Raw genomic sequence first — 22408 nt, 5'->3', positions numbered from 1 at the left:
AAAGCCACCACCAGGTGCTGCTGTGAACTCAGGGATGAGACTGAGACCATGGCACCGATGCAGGAGGTTAGGATTTGCTCCCTTAAGTCTGAAACATGGTTCCCGATGGGCATCCTGGCTGTGGCAGGGTACGTCTACGCCAGTGGTCCCCAACCTTTTTCGTCTGGCGGGCGCCAGACGACGAGAAACGGAGGACCGTGGCAGCGGACGAGCATCCACCGAAATGCTGCCAAGCGGCAACGTCAATAGGCGTCGTCGCCGACAAGCAGCGTCATCCAGAGGCGTCGCTGCCGAAATGCCGCCGAAAACCAGGCACCGCGTTGGAGACCCCTAGTCTACGCTAAGCCCAGCGTCTGACTCAGATTTGAGCCCAAGCCCCCTTTCCCGTCCACACACAAATCAGTCTGACTCGGGACCCGGGCCCAGGGTTGCCAACTTTCTACTTGCACAAAACCGAACACCCCCTGCCCTGCCTCTCCTCTGAGGCCCTGCCCTTCTCTGAGCCTTCCCCCCTCCACTCACTCTGTCGGCCACTCCCCCTGTTGCGCGCTTTCCCCACCCTCACTCAATCACTCATTTTCACTGGGCTGGCTTTGGGGGTTGGGATGTAGGAAGGTGTGAGGGCTCCAGCTTGGGGTGTGGGCTCTGGGGTGGGGCCAGGGATGAGGGGTTTGGGGTGAAGGAGGGGGATCTGGGCTGGGGGATGGGGCTGAGGGGTTTGGAGTATGGGATGGGGCTCCAGGCTGAGGCAGGAGGTTGGGGTGTGGGAAGGCGGAAGGGCTCTGGACTGGGGGTCTGGGTTCTGGGTTGGGGCCAGAAATGAGGGGTTCAGGATGAGGGAGGGGGCTCCAGGTTGGGGCAGGGGGCTGGCGTGTAGGGGGGGATGAGGGCTCAGACTGGAGATGTGGGCTCTGGTGTGGGGCCAGGGATGAGGGGTGCAGGAGGGGCTCTGGGCTGAGAGATTTGGAGTATGGGAGGGGCTTTGGGCTGGGCAAGCCAATGGGAGCTGTGGAAGTGGCACTTGGGGCAGGGGCAGCGTGTGGAGCCCCCTGGCTGCCCCTGTGCATAGGAGCTGGAGGGGGGACATGCTGCTGCTTCCGGGAGCTGCGTGGAGCCAGGGCAGGCAGGAAGCCTGCCTTAGCCCTGCTGTGCTGCCAACCAGACTTTTAACGGCTCGGTCAGCAGTGGTCCCTGACACTGTCCCCGGCAGAAGCCCCTGGGCGGGGGAAGCCCCAGCAACCCCCATGTGTACCTGGCAGAAGCTGTGGAGTGGCGGGGGAAGCCCCTGGGTCCAACCCCGCTCTCTGGCAGAACCGCCAGGCGGGTGGGGTGGGAGAAGCCCCCGCGCCCCGACCCTGGTCCCCAACGGAAGTGCAGGGGGTAACGGGGGAAGCCGCAGCACCTGGACCCCCGCCCCCCGTGGCCCTGGAACTGGAGGTGCTCTCACTCCCTGCTGACAGAGTTTCTGTCCTGGGGCCACAGTTGAGGGGTGGGGGTGGGGGGCAGAAAGGAGCAAAAGGGGTTGAGGGGCTGTAGTGGGGGAGGGGTGGAATGGGCGGAACCCCGGGGGGGAACAGTGGTGGGCTGGAGCCAGGGAAGGAGGCAGATGTCTCTGCCTCACTGTGGAGCTCCTGATCAGGGATTGAGCTGTGCCGCACCCTGATCCCGAAGGAAACTGACTGCTGTGAGGAATTGCTGGGAGTGCTATCTGCTATCTACCCCGAGGAGACTGAGAACTTATGGAGCCACATCAAGGAAGGGTGGTAGGAAGTATCCCAGGGAACTCAGACATTAATCCCGTTATATTGCTGAGAGATGTTTCAGAAGGATCCCCACTGACCCAGTGGCGGGATCATCCACCACTGTTAGGGCCCTGGGCTGGAACCCAGTGGAGTAGGATGGGCTCAGATGCCCCTACCCCTTGCTGCCAACCCCACCCCTGAGGTGGTGGCCTACTCACTAGGCTGGAAGGCCTGCACCTTACCTGTGGCTTGCCCCAGCCTGAAGGTAGTGAGCCCTCCATATTGTTTCGTTTGCTGTTGGCCCTAGCCAGGAGGCTTTGGGCTATAGCCTGCTCCCTGCTGTGCCCCATCTGGAGGATCCAAGAGACTGTCCAGGTCATCAGCCCAGCCAGGAGGCCTGGACTACAGTCTATTTATTATGTGGCCCCACCCTGAGGGGCATAACCCCAGACTGTGGTCACTGCCTGCCCTAGCCGGGAGGCTAGACTGAAAACTGTTTCTGATTCTGTCCCACTCAAAGGGCCTGAGCTATAGACCGTTACTTGTTGTCTGCCTAGCCAGGAGTCTAGGCCAAAGACTCACAAGCCCCTATGACTTGGCTGTTTGAAGGAGTGAGGCAGAGCCGGACGGCCATGGACCACAACATTGCCCAATAGAAATGCTACTTGTCCAATGAAAATTCCTCCTTTGTCCATGTACTTGGTGCAACCATATGATACCTGTACCCATCACCTTCTGGCTTCTCCCATCACCTATACAATATTCCATCTTTCACCTCCAAATCAGAAAGCTTTTACAGTGGTATAGTGAGGGTCCACTACATTCCAGGGTGGCTCTATTTGCAAATTGATTTTTCAGTCACACTATTCTGACATCAGGGTCCTTTCTTTGGGAAGTTTCTAGTTGCTTTGGCATCCATTTCTGCAACCCCACTTCCATTATTCCAGTGGATGAACAAGGAACTTGTGCAATTCTGAAAATTATTGGATGAGAGGAGGCAACCATCTACTCCCTAGTACACACATCCCTGTGAGCTAACAATTGTTTGCTCTTCTGCTAAGGGAATGTTTGCATTTAGTCTCTCCAACAAGGCCATGTACACAAGGCATCTGCCTTGCTATGCTTATGGCCAGGCTTGTGCATGAATGGGAAATCGCAGCACTGTAGTTTTCCCAACCACATGGCAAGCTGTTCGTCAGGATTCCTGAATCTAAAGAGCCATTGCAGGGCAGCATGGTCTGTCCTGACCAAAAATTCCTCCCATAGAAATACTGATGAAAATGTTCTCTAGATTTAACCACTGCAGGAGTTCCTTCCATGTGGTGCCCTCTCAGAACTAGACTTTTGCTGAACAAAACCACCATCCTCTCAGATCCTTTGTGCTTGTGCCAATACTGCCCCCAAACCATAAGCACTAGCATCTCTGTCAAATCTGAAAGAGGTGCAGTTGTCATTTAACTTTCACTTGCCTAACAGTCGCTCTCTGTGCCACCGCATCTCTGGGTGAGGCTCCCAGCCTTGTCACCAGTTGTGGTGTCTTTCACTCTTCACACCAGAAACAATAGGAAGTACCAACCACGCCCAGTTCCTTTCCTTGAACTTTAGCCAAGCATGAGATAAATGGCTAAACATCTGTTGTGTGGGTAACTCTGTGGTGTCTTGGGCCCACAAGGGAGACGATGTTATCGATACCTTTGTACACTGTTACAACATTACATAGGTGACTGTGGCCCAGCAGTTTCATTTCAAGTTACTCTTGGCACCTCCCATTAAAACACTTTTTATCCTTCAATTAAAGATACAGAGAAGGTGGCCAAAAGAGAGAAAACATTTGAAATATAAACTTCAGCCATATGGCTGTGGAGTGGGACTGGGACTCCATATCTGTTTCCTTTCTTATAGCCAGGGCCCTACCAAATTCACTGTCAATTTTGGTCAATTTCACAGTCATAGAATTTTAAAAAATCATAAATTTCATGGTTTCAGATACTGAAATTTGAAATTTCATGGTGGTGTAACTGTGGGGGTCCCAATGCAAAAGGAGGCTATGGGGGAGGTAACAAAGCGATTGTAGTGGGCTCATGCTGTTGTCACTCTTGCTTCTGCGCTGTTGCTGGTGGTGGCGCTGCCTTCAGAGCTGGGTGGCCAGAGAGCAGCAGCTGCTGGCTGGGCGCAATCTGTTGGGGAGGAGCAGGGCTGGCCTTATGGGTGGGCGACTGCCCAGGGTACTGTGATTGTGGGGGGGATTTTCCGTAGTTCCCCCCAGAGCATCCCAAAGTGCCTTTAACTCCCGAGTTCCGGGGCGCTGGGCTGGAGCCGAGGAGGGGCAGGGCTGGAGGTGCCCTGGCCGAGGGCTCCAACCTTATGCCAAGCTCCAGCTGCTGGGTTCTGGCCAGCGTGGTGAGGGATGGGACTTCCTCTTCCCTTGCAGGTGCCAGTCCCGTGTCAGACCCACCTTCAGGAACCTCCCCCAGCTGCAGGAAGCTCTGCGACTGCTGGCTGGGAGTCCAGCTCTGAAGGCAGCACCACTGTCTGCAGCAGTCCAGAAATAAGGGTGTCACGATATGGTATTGCCCCTTTTACTTCTGCGCTGCTACTTAATGTGGCACTGCCTTTAGAGCTAGGCGTCCATCCAGCATCCACTGCTCTCCAGTGCCCGGCTTTGAAAGCAATGCAGAAGTAAAGATGGCGCTACTGCGACCCGCCCCCTACAACAGCCTTGCAACTCCCCAGAACCGCATTTTGGTTGGGACCCCCAGTTTGAGAAACGCTGGACTCCCCCATGAAATCTGTATTGGATATAGTAAAAGTACACAAAAGACCAGTTTTCACCCTCCGTGACGTGTTTTTCACAGCTGTGAATTTGGTAGGGCCCCTATTTATAGCTATTGGGTGATCTCTAGCCATTACATTTCCCTCACTCACTGCTCTTTTATTTGTGTCCCACTGGACTTATTTAAATTTTCTAATGATCATACTTAATACTGAATTGGGCAATGTGTATGCTGTTTAATTAGATAGATATTTATATGTATTTCGTGCTTTAGAATAACTTTTGTTCTTTTTAGTTCTTATGCTTTGGGCAAATATAATAAAGTTGCCATCGATGTTAATGTCAGTATGTTATTTCCTCTCATGCCCACACTGTCAAAATGCCTTTTTTTCCCAATCCCTCTTTCTAGTAGATGGGTTTGTAGTCAGAAGCAGAAATCATGTACTGTCACCTTGCATACATATACACTCACTGGAGATATAACTTGGGGGATGTGTAAAATATATCTGATAGGCCCAGAGACCATGCTGACGAGTTTTCCAAGACAGACATAACATCATAACCAAGTGCCAAACAAATATGGTATTTGGAAAATTAGAGAAAAATTAAACAAGTAGGAAGCTGCTAATTTTCATACTGATTAATAAAGCTCCACATCCACAATAAGGTCTCTGAGGCTGGGTGCTGTAGGGATTTAATTAGCCATCTCCATTGTGTCTGTCCTGGTGGCTTCTCTGTTTTCTCTGGAATCTGCATGCTCTTCAAAAACCCTCTGGAGTGCGACCTTAACAGAGCCCCTGAACCGCCACTTCCTGTAGCTCCCAACTAAAAAGTAAATAAGTGGGTTAATGGTGCTGTTTAAAGAGGCCAGTGCATTACATATCTCAATGGGGATATTAACATTATTAAAATCCAAGCAAAAGCGCTGGATACCGAAGGGAACAGCAAAGACGAGGAAGAAGAGGACGGTGAGCAAGATAACAATGTAGAACCTTCCAGGCTGACGTTGTTGGGAGCTATGTCGGACCTTGATGAACAGGATCAGGTTGGACAGAACCATGATGGGACCGAAAATCAGGAAATCCAGAACATACATGGCTATGTCTGACATCGGACAGTGTTCAGTTGCATGAAAATAACAAAAATAAGACATTAGTCCGGTTACCAGGCAGGAGAGCGCCCACAGCAGGGCACACACAAGGGCAGACAGGTGCTTGGGGCGGTGGCATCGGCACCAGATGGGGTAGAAGACAGACAGACACCTCTCAACGCTGATGGCCGTCAGGAAGTACAGGCTGGCATTGTGGGCGAACAGAACCAGCAGGAGAAAAAACCTCAGCAATTGCTGAAATTCATAGAAACAGAAGAGAGATTCCACAGTATAAAGTATGAGGCAAACAAGCAGGCAGAGGAGGAAGCTTAAGTCTGCTACGGCCAGGTTGAGGATGTAGATGGTGAAGGGATTCCTCTTAATGAAGAAGCTGAGGAGCCAGAGGACGACCCCGTTGCCCACCAGCCCGAAGAGACAGATGAGCACAGTGACACCATTAAGGATCACATTAGTTAAACTGTGTATTTGGCAACCAGTCTTATTATACCTATAGTCTGGGCTGGTTTGTGTCGGAAGCAGGGACGTTGTGCTCAGCTCAGTCATCATTAAACCTCTGCTGAGGGATGCCAGTGTCTCCTTGTCTTTCATGCGCACCTGTTAGCAGAGAGCAGAAGGGGGATTGGAAATCAGTGACTCTGACATTCCCAGCACAAAGTTTCACTGATCATTTCAGCCCCTCCCCAACCTCCTGGCCTGGAACAACCAGATCCCAAGGAATATGAGTGAGAAATACCCAGGGAGATAATGGCCATGGGGGAAGGTGGGGACAGAGAGAGGCACAGAGAAGGAGGAATGGGTGGGGACCAGCCTCGATAGAGGAAGAGTGACAGAGACAACCACAGAGAGAAGGGGAGATACAGAGAGGGAGATATGGAGAGGGAGAGAGTAAGAGAAATTGGTAGGGGCCATCAGTCCTGTCTGGACAGGACTGGCAGAGGAAAGGGTTGTGGATAGTGGGGTAGAGATCAGAGGAGAGATTTCTCAGTATAAAGTATGCCCCATTGGATGAATGCAAAAACCCAAAGAATCTATCCAGCAAACCCTTCTCTTACCCCTCTCAGCACCTGAAGTGTGTTTACAAAAGCTGGGCAGGAGCGGGTCTGCTTCAGAATCTCCGTGTCTCAGTCACTGTGATCCTCCCCATAGGATCTTGTGAAAATTTTCTGTGCCACAAGCACTAAGAATTTAGCTGACTGTCTCTAGGCAGCATTTGGCATACAATATGTGCCAGGCTCTGTTGGGAAATATCCTTCCACTTTGGGCATGGGGGGGAGGGCGGGAAGGGAACATGGGGATCACAAAACTGCCGGTAAGCACTGAGCACTTTATAACAACTGGTAGCGTTAGCATTCTGTTTCACTGCTGTGATTGTTTTCACTCTCCTAAACATACAGGAAATGGCTCGTCAAAGCTTAAAACTCAAGGGATGGATACCACAAAATGGCCCAGTTATAACTGAAAGGCTTCTTGGGTATTTAGGGTGTAATAGTTACTGTGGTAACTAGTGTGTGAATTGGCCTCAACACATGAGTCTGGTACGTGGTGTATGTTCTACATATCCCTAAAGACAGATTTCCTGGGAGTATATTTTAAAATTGTTGTTGTGGTAAATAGGTTTGTATTAAGAAGGACAAACTATCTGCTAGGCAGACATGGTCTGGAATCAGGAAATCCACAACCTTAACTCAGTCCCCCATTAATAACTGTGATGTTTTCCAGGGGTACTCATGGTTGTGTGGCACCTTGCTACTGTTATGCTTCTAAGAAGCACACAGAATCTTTTTAAAGGGGATAAGGCAATATGCTGCGTGTATTGAGAGTACAATTTAAGCATTAAAATCAGCATATGTTTCCATTCACACCCACCCACCAAAAGGTTCTGCAGCTGGATCTTATAGTCCTTCGTCTTGCCTGGTAGGTCCAGTGGCCAGCTGAAACTGCAAATGAGGGAGGGGAGCTGGGTCTTTATTGAACGCATTCAGTGGCCTTTTAGGAACGTACATGTATCTATTCCATTGAGGCATAAAACAAAATTAGCTATTATCTTGACATTGGAAACAAAATATTTTATCATTAGTATTGATGCATGAAATAAAATAATTGTTACACTTTCTTTATCCTTGACATTAAAGATTATGTTCCTTGGCTTGACAAAAAAAAGCTTTTTATCTAGTTCCTTTATGTAGGATTGTGTACACACACACACACACACACACACACACACACACACACACACACACACACACACACACACACACACACACTCTTTTGTTGTGACTTGTGACATAAAATTAAACATTTTGTTTTGACACATGAAAGAAATAACTTTATTTATTTTCTTGATTTAGGAGACCACTAATCACTGTCACTGGAATGAGACCCTGAGTCAGTAGTTGGCAAGACAGATGATGGGGCAGATACTTGCCACTGATCATGAACCTTTTCTCCTCTGTCTTGACACTGTATATAAACACTGGAAGAGTGGTAAAGGTTTACTTCTCCACCACTTGAAGTGTGAAATTTGATCCTCATTAGCATATCCAGGTGATCTTCTTTCAGTCTGTTTCATGATTGAGTTTTGATATTATTCATAAGGTTAAAGCCACACTCACAATCAGCACTGGAAGCTTGAAAGGTTGCACATATATCCACCAGTTGTGAAACTACACTGGATTGTTCTGGATTTTGTAGACTGAAAGTCACCACTTCCTGGAAATTTGTCATCATCTTTGCTTCATGTTTCTCTGCAATTATGTATTTGTAATCATTGTAATAGTTCACAATGAACTCCTCCTCCTCCATGGTGTTTTGGGCAGATGACTTCACTTGACCAAGGTCCAAAATTTTTCTGTATTTATCAACTAGCTTGCTAATGTTTTCAGTACCAAATTCATAACTGATTTGTTGTGGTGAAAGTGAGGCAAAGTGAAAAGCTGCCCATTCATCAGGGGTGGCTCCAGGCACCAGCACGCCAAGCGCGTGCTTGGAGCGGCAAGCCACGGGGGGCGCTCTGCCGGTTGCTGCGAGGGTGGCAGGCAGGCTGCCTTCGGCGGCCTGCCTGCGGAGGATCCACTGGTCCTGTGGCTTCGGTGGACCTCCTGCAGGCATGCCACCGAATCCGCAGGACCGGGGACCTCCCGCAGGCAAGCCTGCCTGCCGTGCTTGGGACGGCAAAATACCTAGAGCCGCCCCTGTCATTCATAGAGTTGCTTTTCTGGAAAACTTTCATTCAGATGATTACACAGTAATGATATGAAACTTAGAATAGATTCACAGCTGAATTGTTCATCTCTTGTGCTCGATGCAATTAGATTTTTCCACATTGTTGCTCCAAGAGACTGTTTCTCCACGACACTGTCCTCTCATCTTGTGGATCTGGGTCCTAGAGTGACCAGAGGTCCTGATTTTATAGGGACAGTCCTGATTTTTGGAACTTCTTCTTACATAGGCACCTATTACCCCCCACCCCCAGTCCTGATTTTTCGCATTCGCTGTCTGGTCACCCAATAGCCTAGCTAGTGGGGTGCAGGGGAAGCAGCAGCTTCCTCTCAGCACATTTTCAAAAAAGCCCCGCCTTAGGTGGGGTTACCATGGCACCAGGGGTGGGGCCCACGCTCCGCTCTGAAGCTTCTTGTGGTGAGGGTGGCTTGGAGGGGGGACTGGAAACCCCCCAGGTGGCTGTGAGAACCAGCACCTGGCTGCCGGTGGGATGGCCATCTGCATGGTGAGGGGCAGGGGGCTCAGCCAGAGGCATCTCCAAAAACATCCCCTGCACCCAGGCAGCTGGACCAGGACAGGCATTAGTGGGAGGGGAGGTGCATCTCCTGGTCTCCTGTTGGGTGTGGTGTCCCTGCTTGCCCTCCCTGCCCAGGCAGAGACGCCTGCCTTTCAGAGACAGTGGCCATGTAGTGTGCTTGGTTTCCCCCTCCCTGGCATCTGAGTGACTGCCTCTTAGGGGGTGAGGGGTGGAAGGGAAGAGGCAGTGGGGAAGGGATAGAGGTGGGGGAGTAGGAGAGGAAAACTGAGACTATCAGGGAAACGTCATAGCCGCACAATCTCTGCCTTCGGGTGTGGATGGAATCGTCTCCCAAGGGAAGGCTGGAACAGAACTATCTGCTGTTGTAGTATGTTTGGTTTAGTCCATGTGCTCTGGCAAACACAAGTCCAGGCACCATGTTGGGGGGCAGGGCGAGGTAGCCTGATTTTCCCTCTCCTATCAGGAGAAACCTGAATTGTCTCCTAAGGGAAGGGCTTCTGATCATGTGGGGAGGAGGGGGAGGCATTGCTGAGTCCCAGGGCTGAGTAATTCTCTGGGGATGGTGGTCATTAAGTTACTAATTGCCATTCACTTGCTGCACACAATGGCTGGTGATGGTGGTTTAACATCCACCCAGCCATTTGGTCAATGCCTTGTTTCTTGGGAGTTGCCTTCTGTCACTTCTCTAATTTCATCCCGCTCTCCTGTGAGTACAAATTCTGGTTCTAAGGACCTGGTGCCTGGATCCCATATTGCCTTGCCCTGGGCTTGGGAATCAGTGCCCTGACATGCAACTCCTCCTATTGTGCCAGTGTAGATCCTGCTGTTAGTACAGCTCTTTGCAGGTACCCTTGTGTTTAGCTGAACCTTTGGACTTAGCTTAGTGGGGATGGACTCAGAGACTGAGAGCTAAACTGACACGACTGTCCTGCTGTGTGGATCCCAGTGTGCTTGTGCTGACAGTGCTACTGCCTTGGTGTGATGATGACATTATGCTGAGATGAATTGTGAAAATAGTGTCCTGGTGTGATGGGGGTCACTCTGCTGTTCATGTGAATCTTGCATTTTTGTATGCGGTGTTGGTGTAGCCCTGTTGTTCCCAGGAAATTAGAGCCACAAGGTGGGTGAGGTAAAAGACGGTTACTCACCTGTAGTAACTGGTGTTCTTCGAGATGTGTTGCTCCAATCCATTCCAGTTAGGTGTGGACGCCGCGCGTGCACGGTTCTCGGAACTTTTTTCCCTAGCAACCCCGGCGGGCCGGCTGGCGCACCCTGGAGTGGCGCCGCTATGGCGCTAAATATATACCTCAGCCGGCCCGTCCGCTCCTCAGTTCCTTCTTGCCGGCTACTCCGACAGTGGGGAAGGAGGGCGGGTCTGGAATGGATTGGAGCAACACATCTCGAAGAACACCAGTTACTACAGGTGAGTAACCGTCTTTTCTTCTTCGAGTGATTGCTCCAATGCATTCCAGTTAGGTGATTCCCAAGCCTTACCTAGGCGGTGGGGTCGGAGTGAGACGTGGCGGAGTGTAATACCGCGGAGCCGAAGGCTGCGTCGTCTCTAGACTGCTGCACCAACGCATAGTGGGAGGCGAAGGTGTGGACCGAAGACCAGGTGGCCGCTCTGCAGATGTCCTGGATGGGGACATGGCTCAGGAAGGCGGCTGACGAGGCGTGCGCTCTCGTAGAATGAGCGGTGAGTCGGCATGGTGTCACGTGAGCCAGCTCGTAGCATGACCTGATGCATTGAGTCACCCAGGAGGAAATGCGCTGGGTAGAGACCGGCTCGCCCTTCATGCGATCAGCGACTGCAATGAAGAGCTGGGTGGAACGCCGAAAGGACCTTGTCCGGTCGATGTAAAACGCCAGCGCCCTACGGACGTCGAGGGTGTGGAGCTGTTGTTCCCGGGGCGAAGCATGGGGCTTCGGGAAGAAGACCGGGAGAAAGATGTCCTGATTAAGGTGGAAGGCCGAGACCACCTTTGGCAGGAAGGCCGGGTGAGGACGAAGCTGCACCTTATCCGCGTGAAAGACGGTGTAGGGGGGGCCCACCGTCAACGCTCGGAGCTCCGAGACTCTCCTTGCTGATGTTATGGCAACCAGGAAGGCCGTCTTATAGGAGAGGTAGAGGAGAGAACACGTGGCCATAGGCTCGAATGGTGGACACATGAGCCTGGCCAGGACGAGGTTCAAGTCCCAGGTCTGGGCAGGGCGACGCACTGGCGGGTATAAGCGGTCGAGGCCCTTCAGGAAGCGGGAGACCATCGGATTGGAGAAGATGGTTCGACCCTCGGCTGATGGACGAAAGGCGGACACCGATGCGAGGTGGACCCGCAAGGAGGAAACCGCCAGACCCTGCTCCTTAAGGTACCATAGGTAGTCTAGGATGGTAGGGACCGGTACCACAAATGGGTTGAGCCCTTGCTGGTGACACCAGAGCGCGAACCTCTTCCATTTCGCCATGTAGGTGGTACGAGTGGAAGGCTTTCTGCTTTCAAGCAGGACTTGGTGCACGGCCTCCGAACAGTCCCTCTCTGCGTGGGTCAACCACGCAGGTACCAGGCTGTAAGATGGAGGGACTGCAGGTTCGGATGGTGGAGTTTGCTGAAGTCCTGCGTGATGAGGTCCGGCCACAATGGGAGGGTGATGGGCTCCCGAACGGAGAGCTCGAGCAGCAGGGTGTACCAATGCTGCCGCGGCCAGGCTGGAGCCACGAGTATCATGGTGGCTCGATCCCTCCGAAGCTTCTGGAGCACTCTGTGCACGAGCGGAAACGGGGGGAAGGCATAGAGGAGGTGAGCCTGCCACGGATACAGGAAAGTGTCCGACAGAGAGCCCGGCGAGTGCCCCCGGAACGAGCAGAACTGGAGACACTTCCTGTTCGCCTTGGAGGCGAAGAGGTCGACCCGGGGAAACCCCCACCTCTGGAAGATCATGTGTGCAACGTCGGGACGGAGGGACCACTCGTGGGAGAGAAACGACCTGCTGAGATGGTCCGCTAGCGTGTTCTGCACTCCCGGAAGAAAGGACGCTTCCAGGTGAATGGAGTGGGTCACGCAGAAGTCCCACAGGAGGATCGCCTCCTTGCAGAGGGGGGACGAGCGGGCTCCGCCCTGCTTGTTCACGTAGAACACTGCTGTTGTGTTGTCCGTGAACACTGTCACACAGCGGCCTTGCAGGTTGGTCCGAAAGGTGTGACATGCAAAGCGGATCGCTCGGAGCTCGCGGACATTGATGTGGAGCGTGAGTTCGCTCGCTGACCAGAGGCCTTGAGTGTGCAGGTCTCCGAGGTGAGCCCCCCATCCGAGCGCAGAGGCGTCCGTGGTCAACGTTGCCGATGGCCGAGGAGGGTGGAATGGGACTCCGGCGCACACGACCTCCGGGTCGAGCCACCAGCGGAGGGAGTCGAGAGCCGCCCTGTTGACGGTGACCACCATGTCGATGGCGTCGCGATGCGGGCGGTACACCGTCGCGAGCCAGGACTGAAACGGACGGAGGTGAAGTCGTGCGTCTGTGATGACGTCGTGCGAAGCCATGTGGCCCAGGAGGCGGAGGCATGACCGCACCGTCGTAGTTGGGAAATTGACGAGGCCCCGGATGATGGAGACCATCGTCTGGTGTCGAGTGCGAGGGAGACAGGCTCTGGCCACCGTGGAGTCGAGGACCGCCCCAATGAATTCGACTCGCTGCGTCGGAATCAAAGTTGACTTCTCGGTATTGACGAGAAGACCGAGACGCCGAAAGAGGGCCAGGACCTCTACGATCTGACTCTCCACGAGCTGCCTGGACAGACCGCGAATCAGCCAGTCGTCCAGATACGGGTAAACATGTATGTGGTTCCGTCGCAGGGCTGCGGCGACGACCGCCATGCATTTGGTGAATACTCTGGGGGCAGTCGAAAGGCCGAATGGCAACACGGCGAACTGGTAGTGGGCGTCGTTGACCACAAACCGAAGGTAGCGCCGATGAGGGGGGTAGATAGCGACATGGAAGTAGGCGTCCTTCATGTCGAGGGCCGCAAACCAGTCTCCCGGATCCAGGGAGGGAATGATGGTCCCCAAGGTGACCATGCGGAACTTGGGCTTGAGTAGGTACCTGTTCAGCCCGCGAAGGTCCAGGATAGGACGTAGTCCGCCTTTCGCCTTGGGGATGAGGAAATACCTGAAGTAAAATCCCCTGCCCCGCCTGGAGGGAGGCACCTCCTCTATGGCACCCATGCTCAACAGAGTCTGGACTTCTTGTATGAGGACTTGCTCATGAGAGGGGTCCCTGAAGAGGGACAGGGAAGGTGGGTGGGAAGGAGGGGGCGAAACAAACTGAAGACGGTAACCCGAGTGGACCGTGCTGAGCACCCAGCTGTCTGATGTTACTCGGGACCATGCCAAGAAAAAACGGGAGAGGCGGTTGTGAAATAAACGGGGAGGATCCGGAGGGGAGAGTGATATGCAGCCCTCGTGCGTCCCATCAAAAGGGTTGCTTCGCCGCCTGAGGGGCTTTGGAAGCGGCCTGGCCCTGGTTTTGGCGGTTGCCCGATGGGCGACGGCGATTTTGGGCCGGTCGCCGAGCCGGGTAGGGTCGGTACCGCGACTGATAGCGGGAGGGCTGCGGGCGGAATGGCCTGCGCTGCGTCACCGGCGTATGCATCCCGAGTGTACGGATCGCCACCCGGCCGTCCTTTAGCGACTGGATCCGCGAATCCGTCTTCTCCGAAAACAACCCCTTGGTGTCAAAGGGCAAGTCCTGGAGAGTAAACTGGACTTCTGGAGGCAGGGTGGAAGATTGGAGCCAGGCGATGCGCTGCATCGTGACCCCTGTCGCTAAGGTCCGTGCCCCTGAGTCCGCCGCGTCGAGGCCGGCTGTAATGGAGGAGCGAGAGGATCGCCTCCCTTCTTCCAACATTGTGGTGAAGTCCTGGCGGGATGTTGACGGCAGGAGGTCAGAGAACCTGGCCAGGGATGTGAGTATGTCGAACACGTATCTGGCCAGGAGGACCTGTTGGTTACCGATCCTCATCTGCAGGCCCCCTGCAGAATAGACCTTTCGGCCGAGAAGGTCCATCCGCCGTGCCTCTTTCGCCTTTGGGGCGGCGGCCGGCTGGCCGTTACGCTCCCTTTCGTTAACGGACTGTACCACCAGGGAGTCTGGAGTTGGATGCACATACAAGTACTCATATCCCGTGGGAGGGACTGAGTACTTTCTTTCCACGCCCCTGGCTGTGGGGGGCACAGAAGCGGGCGTTTGCCAAATGGTGGTAGCGTTCCTCTGGACCGTGCGTACAAAAGGTAACGCAACCCGGACTGGCAAGTCTGACCCCACCACGTTCGTGATGGGGTCCTCGTCCTCCTTTACCTCCTTGACAGGGAGGTCCATGGCCGTCGCCACACGGCGGAGTAGGTCCTGATGCGCCTTCGCATCAACGGGGGGCGGCTCCCTTGATGCCGCGCCGGCCACTGCCTCATCGGGAGAGGATGAGGAGGATAACTCCTGAACGACCTCAGCCGAGGAGGGGTCCACTGCGTGGTGGGCTGGGGGTTCGGAGGGGCCGTCTGGCGCCACCGGAACGGCTGGTGGTGGGGATGGCGGTGGTCGAGATATCGACGCCTCTGGGACAGTGCGGTGGGCCCCTGGAGGCCTCGGCGGAACAGGCAGAGCGTCCGACTCGTATTGTGCCCATGGGACCCAAAAACCCCACTGCTGGGCCCCGCTAGGCTGGGGTGGTGGCGTCGGAGGCGGGAGCCCATAGGCTTCTGCGCCGGAGGCGAGCGACTCAGGGCGGGAAGGCCAGGGAGGTGCCAAGGAAGGTCCAGGGCATACCGCCGAGGGATGCTCTTCCCGTCGGCGCCGGGGAGGCGACCTCGCTCGACTGTTTCCACGGTGTCGGGAGCTCGACCGGTGCCGGGAGCTCGACCGGTGCCGGGGGCTGGTCCGGTGCCGGGGGCTCGACCGGGAGTAAGATCTCCGATACCGAGACCGACCATGGTCATCGCGGTGCCGGGAGCTCGACCGGTGCCGGGAGCTCGACCGAGAGCGCGAACTGCGATGCCTGGAGCGTCCGCGGGAGTCGCGGCGCCGGGAACGGTGCCGGGACTGAGACCTTCGGTGCCGAGCTAGTGGTGACCTTGATCTGGTGCGACGTCGGGAGTGCGACCGGTACCGCGAAGCGGAGCGGTACCGGGACTTTGACCGACGGGCTGACTGCGATCGGTGCCGCGATGGAGTGCGGTGCCGGGAACGCGATCAGTGGGACGGCAAGCTGTCAACGGTGCGGGAACGAGACCGGGACCGTGTCCGATGTCCACGCCTTGCTTCCAGGGAGGGTGGCCGGACCATTGCTGCCGGTTTGCCCCTGGAGACGACAGCCCGCGCCGGCGGTGCCGGGGGCCGGAGGCCTGGAGCCTCTATGAGCTTTATCAGCTCTCGTGCGGAGGTAAATGTCTCCGGCGTCGACGGCAGCCGAGGCTCGACCACGGACGGCACCGGGGAGCGAGGCGGCGCCGGACTCGACGGCCCTTGCGGCGCCGGAGTCACAGTGCAGTGCACTGTTTGTGCAGAGGCACCACAGGGGCTGCAGGCTGCGGAGTCGCCTTGGCGGAGTCCTGCACGCGAGCCTGAGCCAGAGCCTTCGCCAGTCTTTGTTTCCTGGCGGGCGAGAGCGAGCGGTGCCGAGTCTTCGCAACCGCTTTCTTCGCCGGCGGTGCCGCAGTCGGTGCCGGCGGTATGTCCTGCACGGGAGGCCGCGGAAGCGGTGCGGGCGGTGCCGGTGGTTGGAGGGACGCCTCCATGAGGATCTGTTTCAAGCGGCTATCTCGATCCTTGCGAGTCCGCGGTTTGAATTTTAAACAGATCTGGCACTTGTCAGTCCGGTGCCCTTCGCCCAAGCAGCGGAGACACGCGTCGTGCGGGTCTCCTACGGGCATCGGTTTCTGGCACACCGTGCAGGGCTTAAAGCCCGGTGCTTTGGGCATGAGCCCGCACCGGCTAAGGCAAAAAAAGGGGGAGACCCCCCCTTTTTTAGCCTATCTATCTAACACGAACTATTGCTAACTTAACAACTATAACTAACTATGCTAACTATGTACAACAACGAACTAGAGAAAGCTAGGGATGTGAAGAGCTATCAAGCACTCCACAGTTCCAACTGCCGTCACGGGCAGTAAGAAGGAACTGAGGAGCGGACGGGCCGGCTGAGGTATATATTTAGCGCCATAGCGGCGCCACTCCAGGGGGCGCCAGCCGGCCCGCCGGGGTTGCTAGGGAAAAAAGTTCCGAGAAGCCGTGCACGCGCGGCGCGCACACCTAACTGGAATGCATTGGAGCAATCACTCGAAGAAGAATATCTCTTATTGGAGCAACTTTTGTTGGTGAGAGAGAGAGAGAGAGACAGAGAAGCTTTTGAGCTTTCATGGAGTTCTGTCTTCTTCCTGAAGAAGAGTTCTGTGAAAGCTCAAAAGCTTGTCTCTCTCTCCAACAGAAGCTGGTCCAATAAAATATATCCCCCCCGCCATATTACCTCACCCAGCTTTCCAGGAGTGAGTTTTCATGATGACATGGGAAGTGCTCTGACTGGTCCTGACTTCTCTGTATCAGCCCCTCTAGCTTGCACTGCAGCCCAGTACCTGGGGGCTGGGTGCCTGCAGCGCTGAGACTCTGTGAGATCAGGGACTCATAGACCCAGTTGGGAGGGGAAGGGCACCTCCTCCTCCGCCTCTCTCTCTTGCTGCCTCCTTTTCCCGAGTGCCTCATGATGCACAAAGCCAGCATGGCTAGGTGCTGCATAGGAGAGTCTCCCAGTGCAGCTCCCCACCCCCTCTTCCCCATGCGAACCCCCAACAGACCCTACCCACCTCTGTCCGATTGTCTCTCTCACGCGGGGGACTGTGCCCCCCCCCCCGCCTTGCTCCTGTGTGCTGCCTGCTTTCAGGGGCCACACAAGAATGATGTTTTATAAGTACATGTGTTATTTTGCATTTAAAATAGGTTTACAGTATGAAATATAAAATAAGTAAATAACACGTGTTTTTATTATGTTTTGATTTTATATACAATACTGTAAACCTTTTTATATTTTAAATGCAAAATAACACACATACTTATAAAACAATATCATTCTTGTGTTTTTATTTTAAGTACAAAATAAATATGTATTACAAATGTAAAAGTATGTAACTAGTAATGTGATATGGCGGCGGGTGGCGCCTATATTTATGTGTTCGCTTCCCCTGATGTTAGAACCTGGCTACGCCATTGTGGTCAGCCGGGCCCTTGCAAAGTGTACAGCTTCCACTCTTGTTAAAGAGCTCTTCTGAAAGCATTTGGTCGGTTCTGCTAATTCATATAAGACATCATTTCACGCAGTTAGTGATAGGGTAATTATTGTCAGAGAGCATAGTTGGGAAGTACTTTGCTATCGGGTTATTGTTTTCTGAGATTTCATGTTCAAGTATCTAAGAAGGGTCTCGTAATTACACATCAAGGCACTTACAGTGAAATGTCTCGATAGCCACCTCACTTCATTTAGAGGTTTAAACAATAGTCTCATTTTCTGTGACATTTGCCATTTCCTCAAATTGTCCTCTTCAGACTGAGGATCTGCAGAAGACTGTATAAATGGTCTTTAAAAGTGTCTCTATTGTCTTCATCATTGGTACTTTGTTCCAGGCATTGACTAATCCCAGATCTTCTCGATGGGTTACCTAGGGAGGTGGTGGAATCTCCTTCCTTAGACGTTTTTAAGGTCAGGCTTGACAAAGCCCTGGCTGGGATGATTTAGTTGGGGATTGGTCCTGCTTTGAGCAGGGGGTTGGACTAGATGACCTCCAGGTCCCTTCCCACCCTGATATTCTATGGTTCTGTGACGGAGGAGTGCAAGGGGTTGGTAAGCAGCTCAGAAGCTGCTGCATGCCTTCCCTGTCAGAGCCCTAATTCCTATTTCTGAAAGAAGACCCCGGCTGCCTGTAACTGCTCCTGTCCCTACTGCTTTCCTCGTTTTGAGGGAGGTCCTGATTGCTGTCAGGCTCTGTCACTTTAAGGGTAACGGACTGAGAAGAAGTACAGGAAATCCAATGAGCTCTGCTTTGTGAGGGGGAAAAAAAAAGAGACGTGGAGACAGGGCCGTCCTTAGAGAAAGCACCCCTCATCAGCTCCCCTAAATTCCCTGTAAGGTATGTGACTTGACAGCTGCTCAGCAGCAGTTCAGCTGTCCCTCCCCCCACTGCCCTGCTGCTCCTGCCCTGCCCTCTGCCCTGGAGCTGTTCCCGGGAGCTTCCTGCTTGCTGGGGGAGGGGGTGCTGATGTCAGGATGTCCCCCTGCTCCTGCCCCCCAAGCTCTGTACCCCCGCTCCTCAAAGCGGAGGAGAGGACAGAAAGGAGGAGCGGACTGGAAGCTGTTGCTTCCTCTCTGAATGGGCGGATCTTCATAAAAGGGCAATATACTAGAAGTGGTGTCAGCGTACTTAAAGGGGCAATGCACATCTCTCTCTCTCTCACTCATGCCCGCACCCCCCAGCACTTTGGAAAGTCAGCACCTGTGCAGCCGTGCATGTGCTGTCACGAGGAGGGAGTGGTGCGCTCCAGCTAGATAGCGTGGGCTCATCATCATGTTCAGTTAGTGCAGGGAAGTGTTTGCAGCTACTTCCCTGCATCTATTGTATTTCCTCCCTTCTGCCTCAGTCCATGATGCCTTGTAGAGTGTGATGCTACATTAACAACAGCGTCTTAACCCTTGAGGGCTCAGCTGAGTGCTAGTTCATCATTTAGCAGCAAAGCATCCCCTGGGAAATATCCCACCCTCTTACTCCACCACCTCAACCAAGCTTCAAAATCATTCATTGCTGTGTACAATATTAAACGGTTTGTTTAAAACTTATACAGCGTATGGATATAATGTCTTTTGTCTGGTGAAAAGAATTTCTCTGGAACATAACCCCCCCTACTTACATTAATCTTATGGGGAAATTGGATTCGCTTAACAACGTTTCGCGTAAGGTCTCATTTTTCAGGAACATAACTACAACATTAAGTGAGGAGTTACCGGGTCAGACCAAAGGTCCATCTAGCCCAGTATCTGTCTACCGACAGTAGCCAATGCCAGGTGCCCCTGAGGGAGTGAACCTAACAGGCAATGATCAAATGATCTCTCTCCTGCCATCCATCTCCATCCTCTGACGAACAGAGGCTAGAGACACCATTCTTACCCATCCTGGCTAATAGCCATTTATGATATGGCGGCGGGTGGCACCTATTTTTATGTGTTCGCTTCCCCTGATGTTAGAACCTGGCTACGCCATTGTGGTCACCCTGGCCCTTCCCATCCCAGATGTTTCCCCAGTTCCTAATGAACATGAACCCCTTAGCCATGTTCAGGTGTGTGTCTGTGTCTTTCAGTCTGTGGTGACCCGTTCTGGAAGTTTTTCTGGCTGTTTCTAGTGACTCAGCTCTCCGGCCAAGTCACAGTCTGTACAGAACTCAGACAGGCATTAGACCAACAGAGTCTTTAGGTGCTTCTGGCCTTAGTAGGAGACTGTGTCCCAGGGCTTCCACCCTGGAGACTCTTCGCTCACTCTGGTCTGTTCGCTCACTCTGGTTTGTTCTATCCACCTGGGACTCTTAACAATTCAGATCTCCTTCACTGTCCAATTGCAGGCCACTTCCCCAGTGGCTTATGGAGGGGACCCAGGTCTGCCCACTACTCTGGGTCCCCACCCAGGGACCCTAAGAATAGCAGCCATGTGCTGCCGTGTCCCTTTAACTAAACTGCTTTCAGTTCCCTGTGTCACTTCCCCGTGGCCCCAGCCTTTACCAATGCTTCACCCTTACCTCAGGGCTCTTCTATGTTCAGTCCCAGCAGCCAACCATGAGCTCTTCCTCACTCCTCCATCCCTGCCAGCTCTGAGCTGTCCATGGTGCTGCAGACTTCAGTCTGCTAGGAGCACCAGCTTCACTCCTCAGGCCCTGAGCAGCAACTGACTCTGGTCTACACTGCAGTGCCTTTATACTAGCCTGCAACCCCCTGATTGGCTGCAACCCCCTCAGCCTCTCTATGTAGCTTGGAGGACTCCTCTACTACTCTTTTCCTGGGACGGATGTGGCAGGACACTGAGGCCTCCAGCAGGGGGCCTCTGGGCAGAGCCGCCCAGAGGATTCAGGGGGCCTGGAGCAAAGGAATTTCAGGGGCTCGTTCCATAAAAAAAGTTGCAATACTAGAGAATACTATATTCTTGTGGGGGCCCCTGTGGGGCCTGGGGCCTGGGGCAAATTCCCCCACTTGCCCCCCCTCTGGGCGGCCCTGCCTCTGGGCCTATTCCACCCCATCACAGACCTCCACCACTAATACTTGTCCTACACAAACACCCTCGCACCATTATAATGTTGCCCTCCACCCTCTTGACATTATTACATCCCTAAAATAAAGTAAACCCTACATTAGATTAGATCAGAGATTAGTTGGTAGAGCAACAGGGTGGCAGGAGACTAGAGGTGAGTTTAGAGATTAGATAAAGGAATGAGAGATTGGAGTAGAAATTAGATTAGATAGATGGATTAGATTAGTTATTCAAAAAGAAGGACAGATGGATGGTTTAGAGCTAAGGATGGAAAAACAGGAAGATGGATTAGAGATTGGGATGAAGGGATGGGTGGGGTAGACACTAGGATGTGTAGACAGAAAATAGCTTGATAAGAGAGAGAGAGACAGATCGTATGGGGATAGTGTGACATAGGGTACAATCCAGACTAGTGGGGGGCTGGGTGCACTGCAACCTTGGGTGCCTTACAGTGCTTCATGGCTAGAAGTGTTGAGTACCCTCAACTCCCAGTGAAGCCAATGGATGCTCAGCACATTTGGAAACAAAACCAGGATCCCTCATCTCAAGAACAGAGAGGGGCAAGGCAGAGGCTGAGGCTGTCAGGACGGATTCCAAATGAAGCCTTCTGTAAGGACTTTCAGTGTTGTCAAATTGGAATGTTCAAAATCATGAGTCAGGCTTCAAAAACTGATTGGATTGAAAATCATGAGATTTGCAAAAAAAAACCATTGGGGTTTTTAATTTGATTGCTGGTTTGGGATCTTTTCGTGGCTTTGTTTTCCAGATTTTCTCCACAACCACAAGAGCAAGAAACAGGTTACCGTGAAGGAAGGTTGAGCTTGTCATGATGTCACAGGACTCCAGGATCTGGGGATTTGGCAAGACTGGAGCTACCCTGTGAGACTCGGCAAGGTTAGGGATTCCCTGTTGGCTGCAGAGTTCAGACCCTTTGAAGGGTCTTTGGGGAAATGCCTGTCAGTCTATGGCTCCACCCCCTCGATTTGAATTTTGGTGGCAGTGAGAGAGAAGCAGCAACAAGAGTTCCCTTCTCCCCACAGAAAGGCAGGCGAGGTAGTGGAGGGGTCCCTCTCCTTGATTGTGTTTGTGGTGCCAGGCTCCTTGCACGCTCCTCCCACCAGTCTCCCACCATGGTGTTACCAAGACCCCCAGAACAGTGGATCTTAGAGTTAACACCTCATTGAGATGTGTTGGGCATTTCCCCCTCATCACAAAATGACTGTCTCAGGCTCTTTCCCAACCCAGGCAGACATCCCTGAATCAGTTAATCTCATGGCAGGTCCTGCTCCTTACAGACTCATGGCTTGTCTACACAGGAATTCTCTGGAAAGTTAATTCAAATTCACTTTGAAAGTGAATTAATTAAACCACATTCAATTCCTGTATGGACACTTTATTCATAATTCAAGTGCCCTTAATTCAGTTTAGTTTAATTCACTTTGGAATTAAGGCAGGCCTCACTGCCTCTTTTATACTGAGGCCACTTGCATTTTCTTGCACGTTTAATCAGGTACCCTAAAATGATGTTTGCAAGCTTACAAATACTGCAGGAATGTCACATAGTACTTGGATGACAGCCTTGTAATATTTTTGTTAGCAAAAGTACAAATACTCCAACCCAGCCAAGTAGATAGAGATAATAAAGGACCGTCAACACATCCAGCCTATGACTGTCCATATACTCACATCATACCTTGTGGAGAC

General features: G+C 52.9%; 1 protein-coding gene across 1 annotated transcript; it reads right to left on the bottom strand.

Moving 5' to 3' along the window:
- Positions 1 to 4929: 4929 nt before the first annotated feature.
- Positions 4930 to 20358, bottom strand: LOC120405449 (mas-related G-protein coupled receptor member H-like). Its single transcript, XM_039539121.1, has 2 exons — positions 20199 to 20358; positions 4930 to 6220 (listed from the first exon to the last, which is right to left on the bottom strand). The coding sequence occupies exon 2, from the start codon at positions 6212 to 6214 to the stop codon at positions 5210 to 5212; it is 1005 nt and encodes a 334-aa protein (XP_039395055.1). The 5' UTR covers positions 6215 to 6220; positions 20199 to 20358; the 3' UTR covers positions 4930 to 5209.
- Between the last annotated feature and the right edge of the window lie 2050 nt (positions 20359 to 22408).

The sequence above is a fragment of the Mauremys reevesii genome, linkage group 4 (assembly GCF_016161935.1).
Source record: "Mauremys reevesii isolate NIE-2019 linkage group 4, ASM1616193v1, whole genome shotgun sequence".
In the NCBI taxonomy this organism is placed as follows: Eukaryota; Metazoa; Chordata; order Testudines; family Geoemydidae; genus Mauremys; species Mauremys reevesii.
Note: the sequence above shows the minus strand (reverse complement) of the source record. Positions and strands in the feature narration are given on the sequence as shown.

What these genes read in the sequence shown, in the direction of transcription:
- LOC120405449 (XM_039539121.1), bottom strand. Translation starts at nt 6,214, where the DNA reads ATGAAAGACAAGGAGACACTGGCATCCCTCAGCAGAGGTTTAATGATG.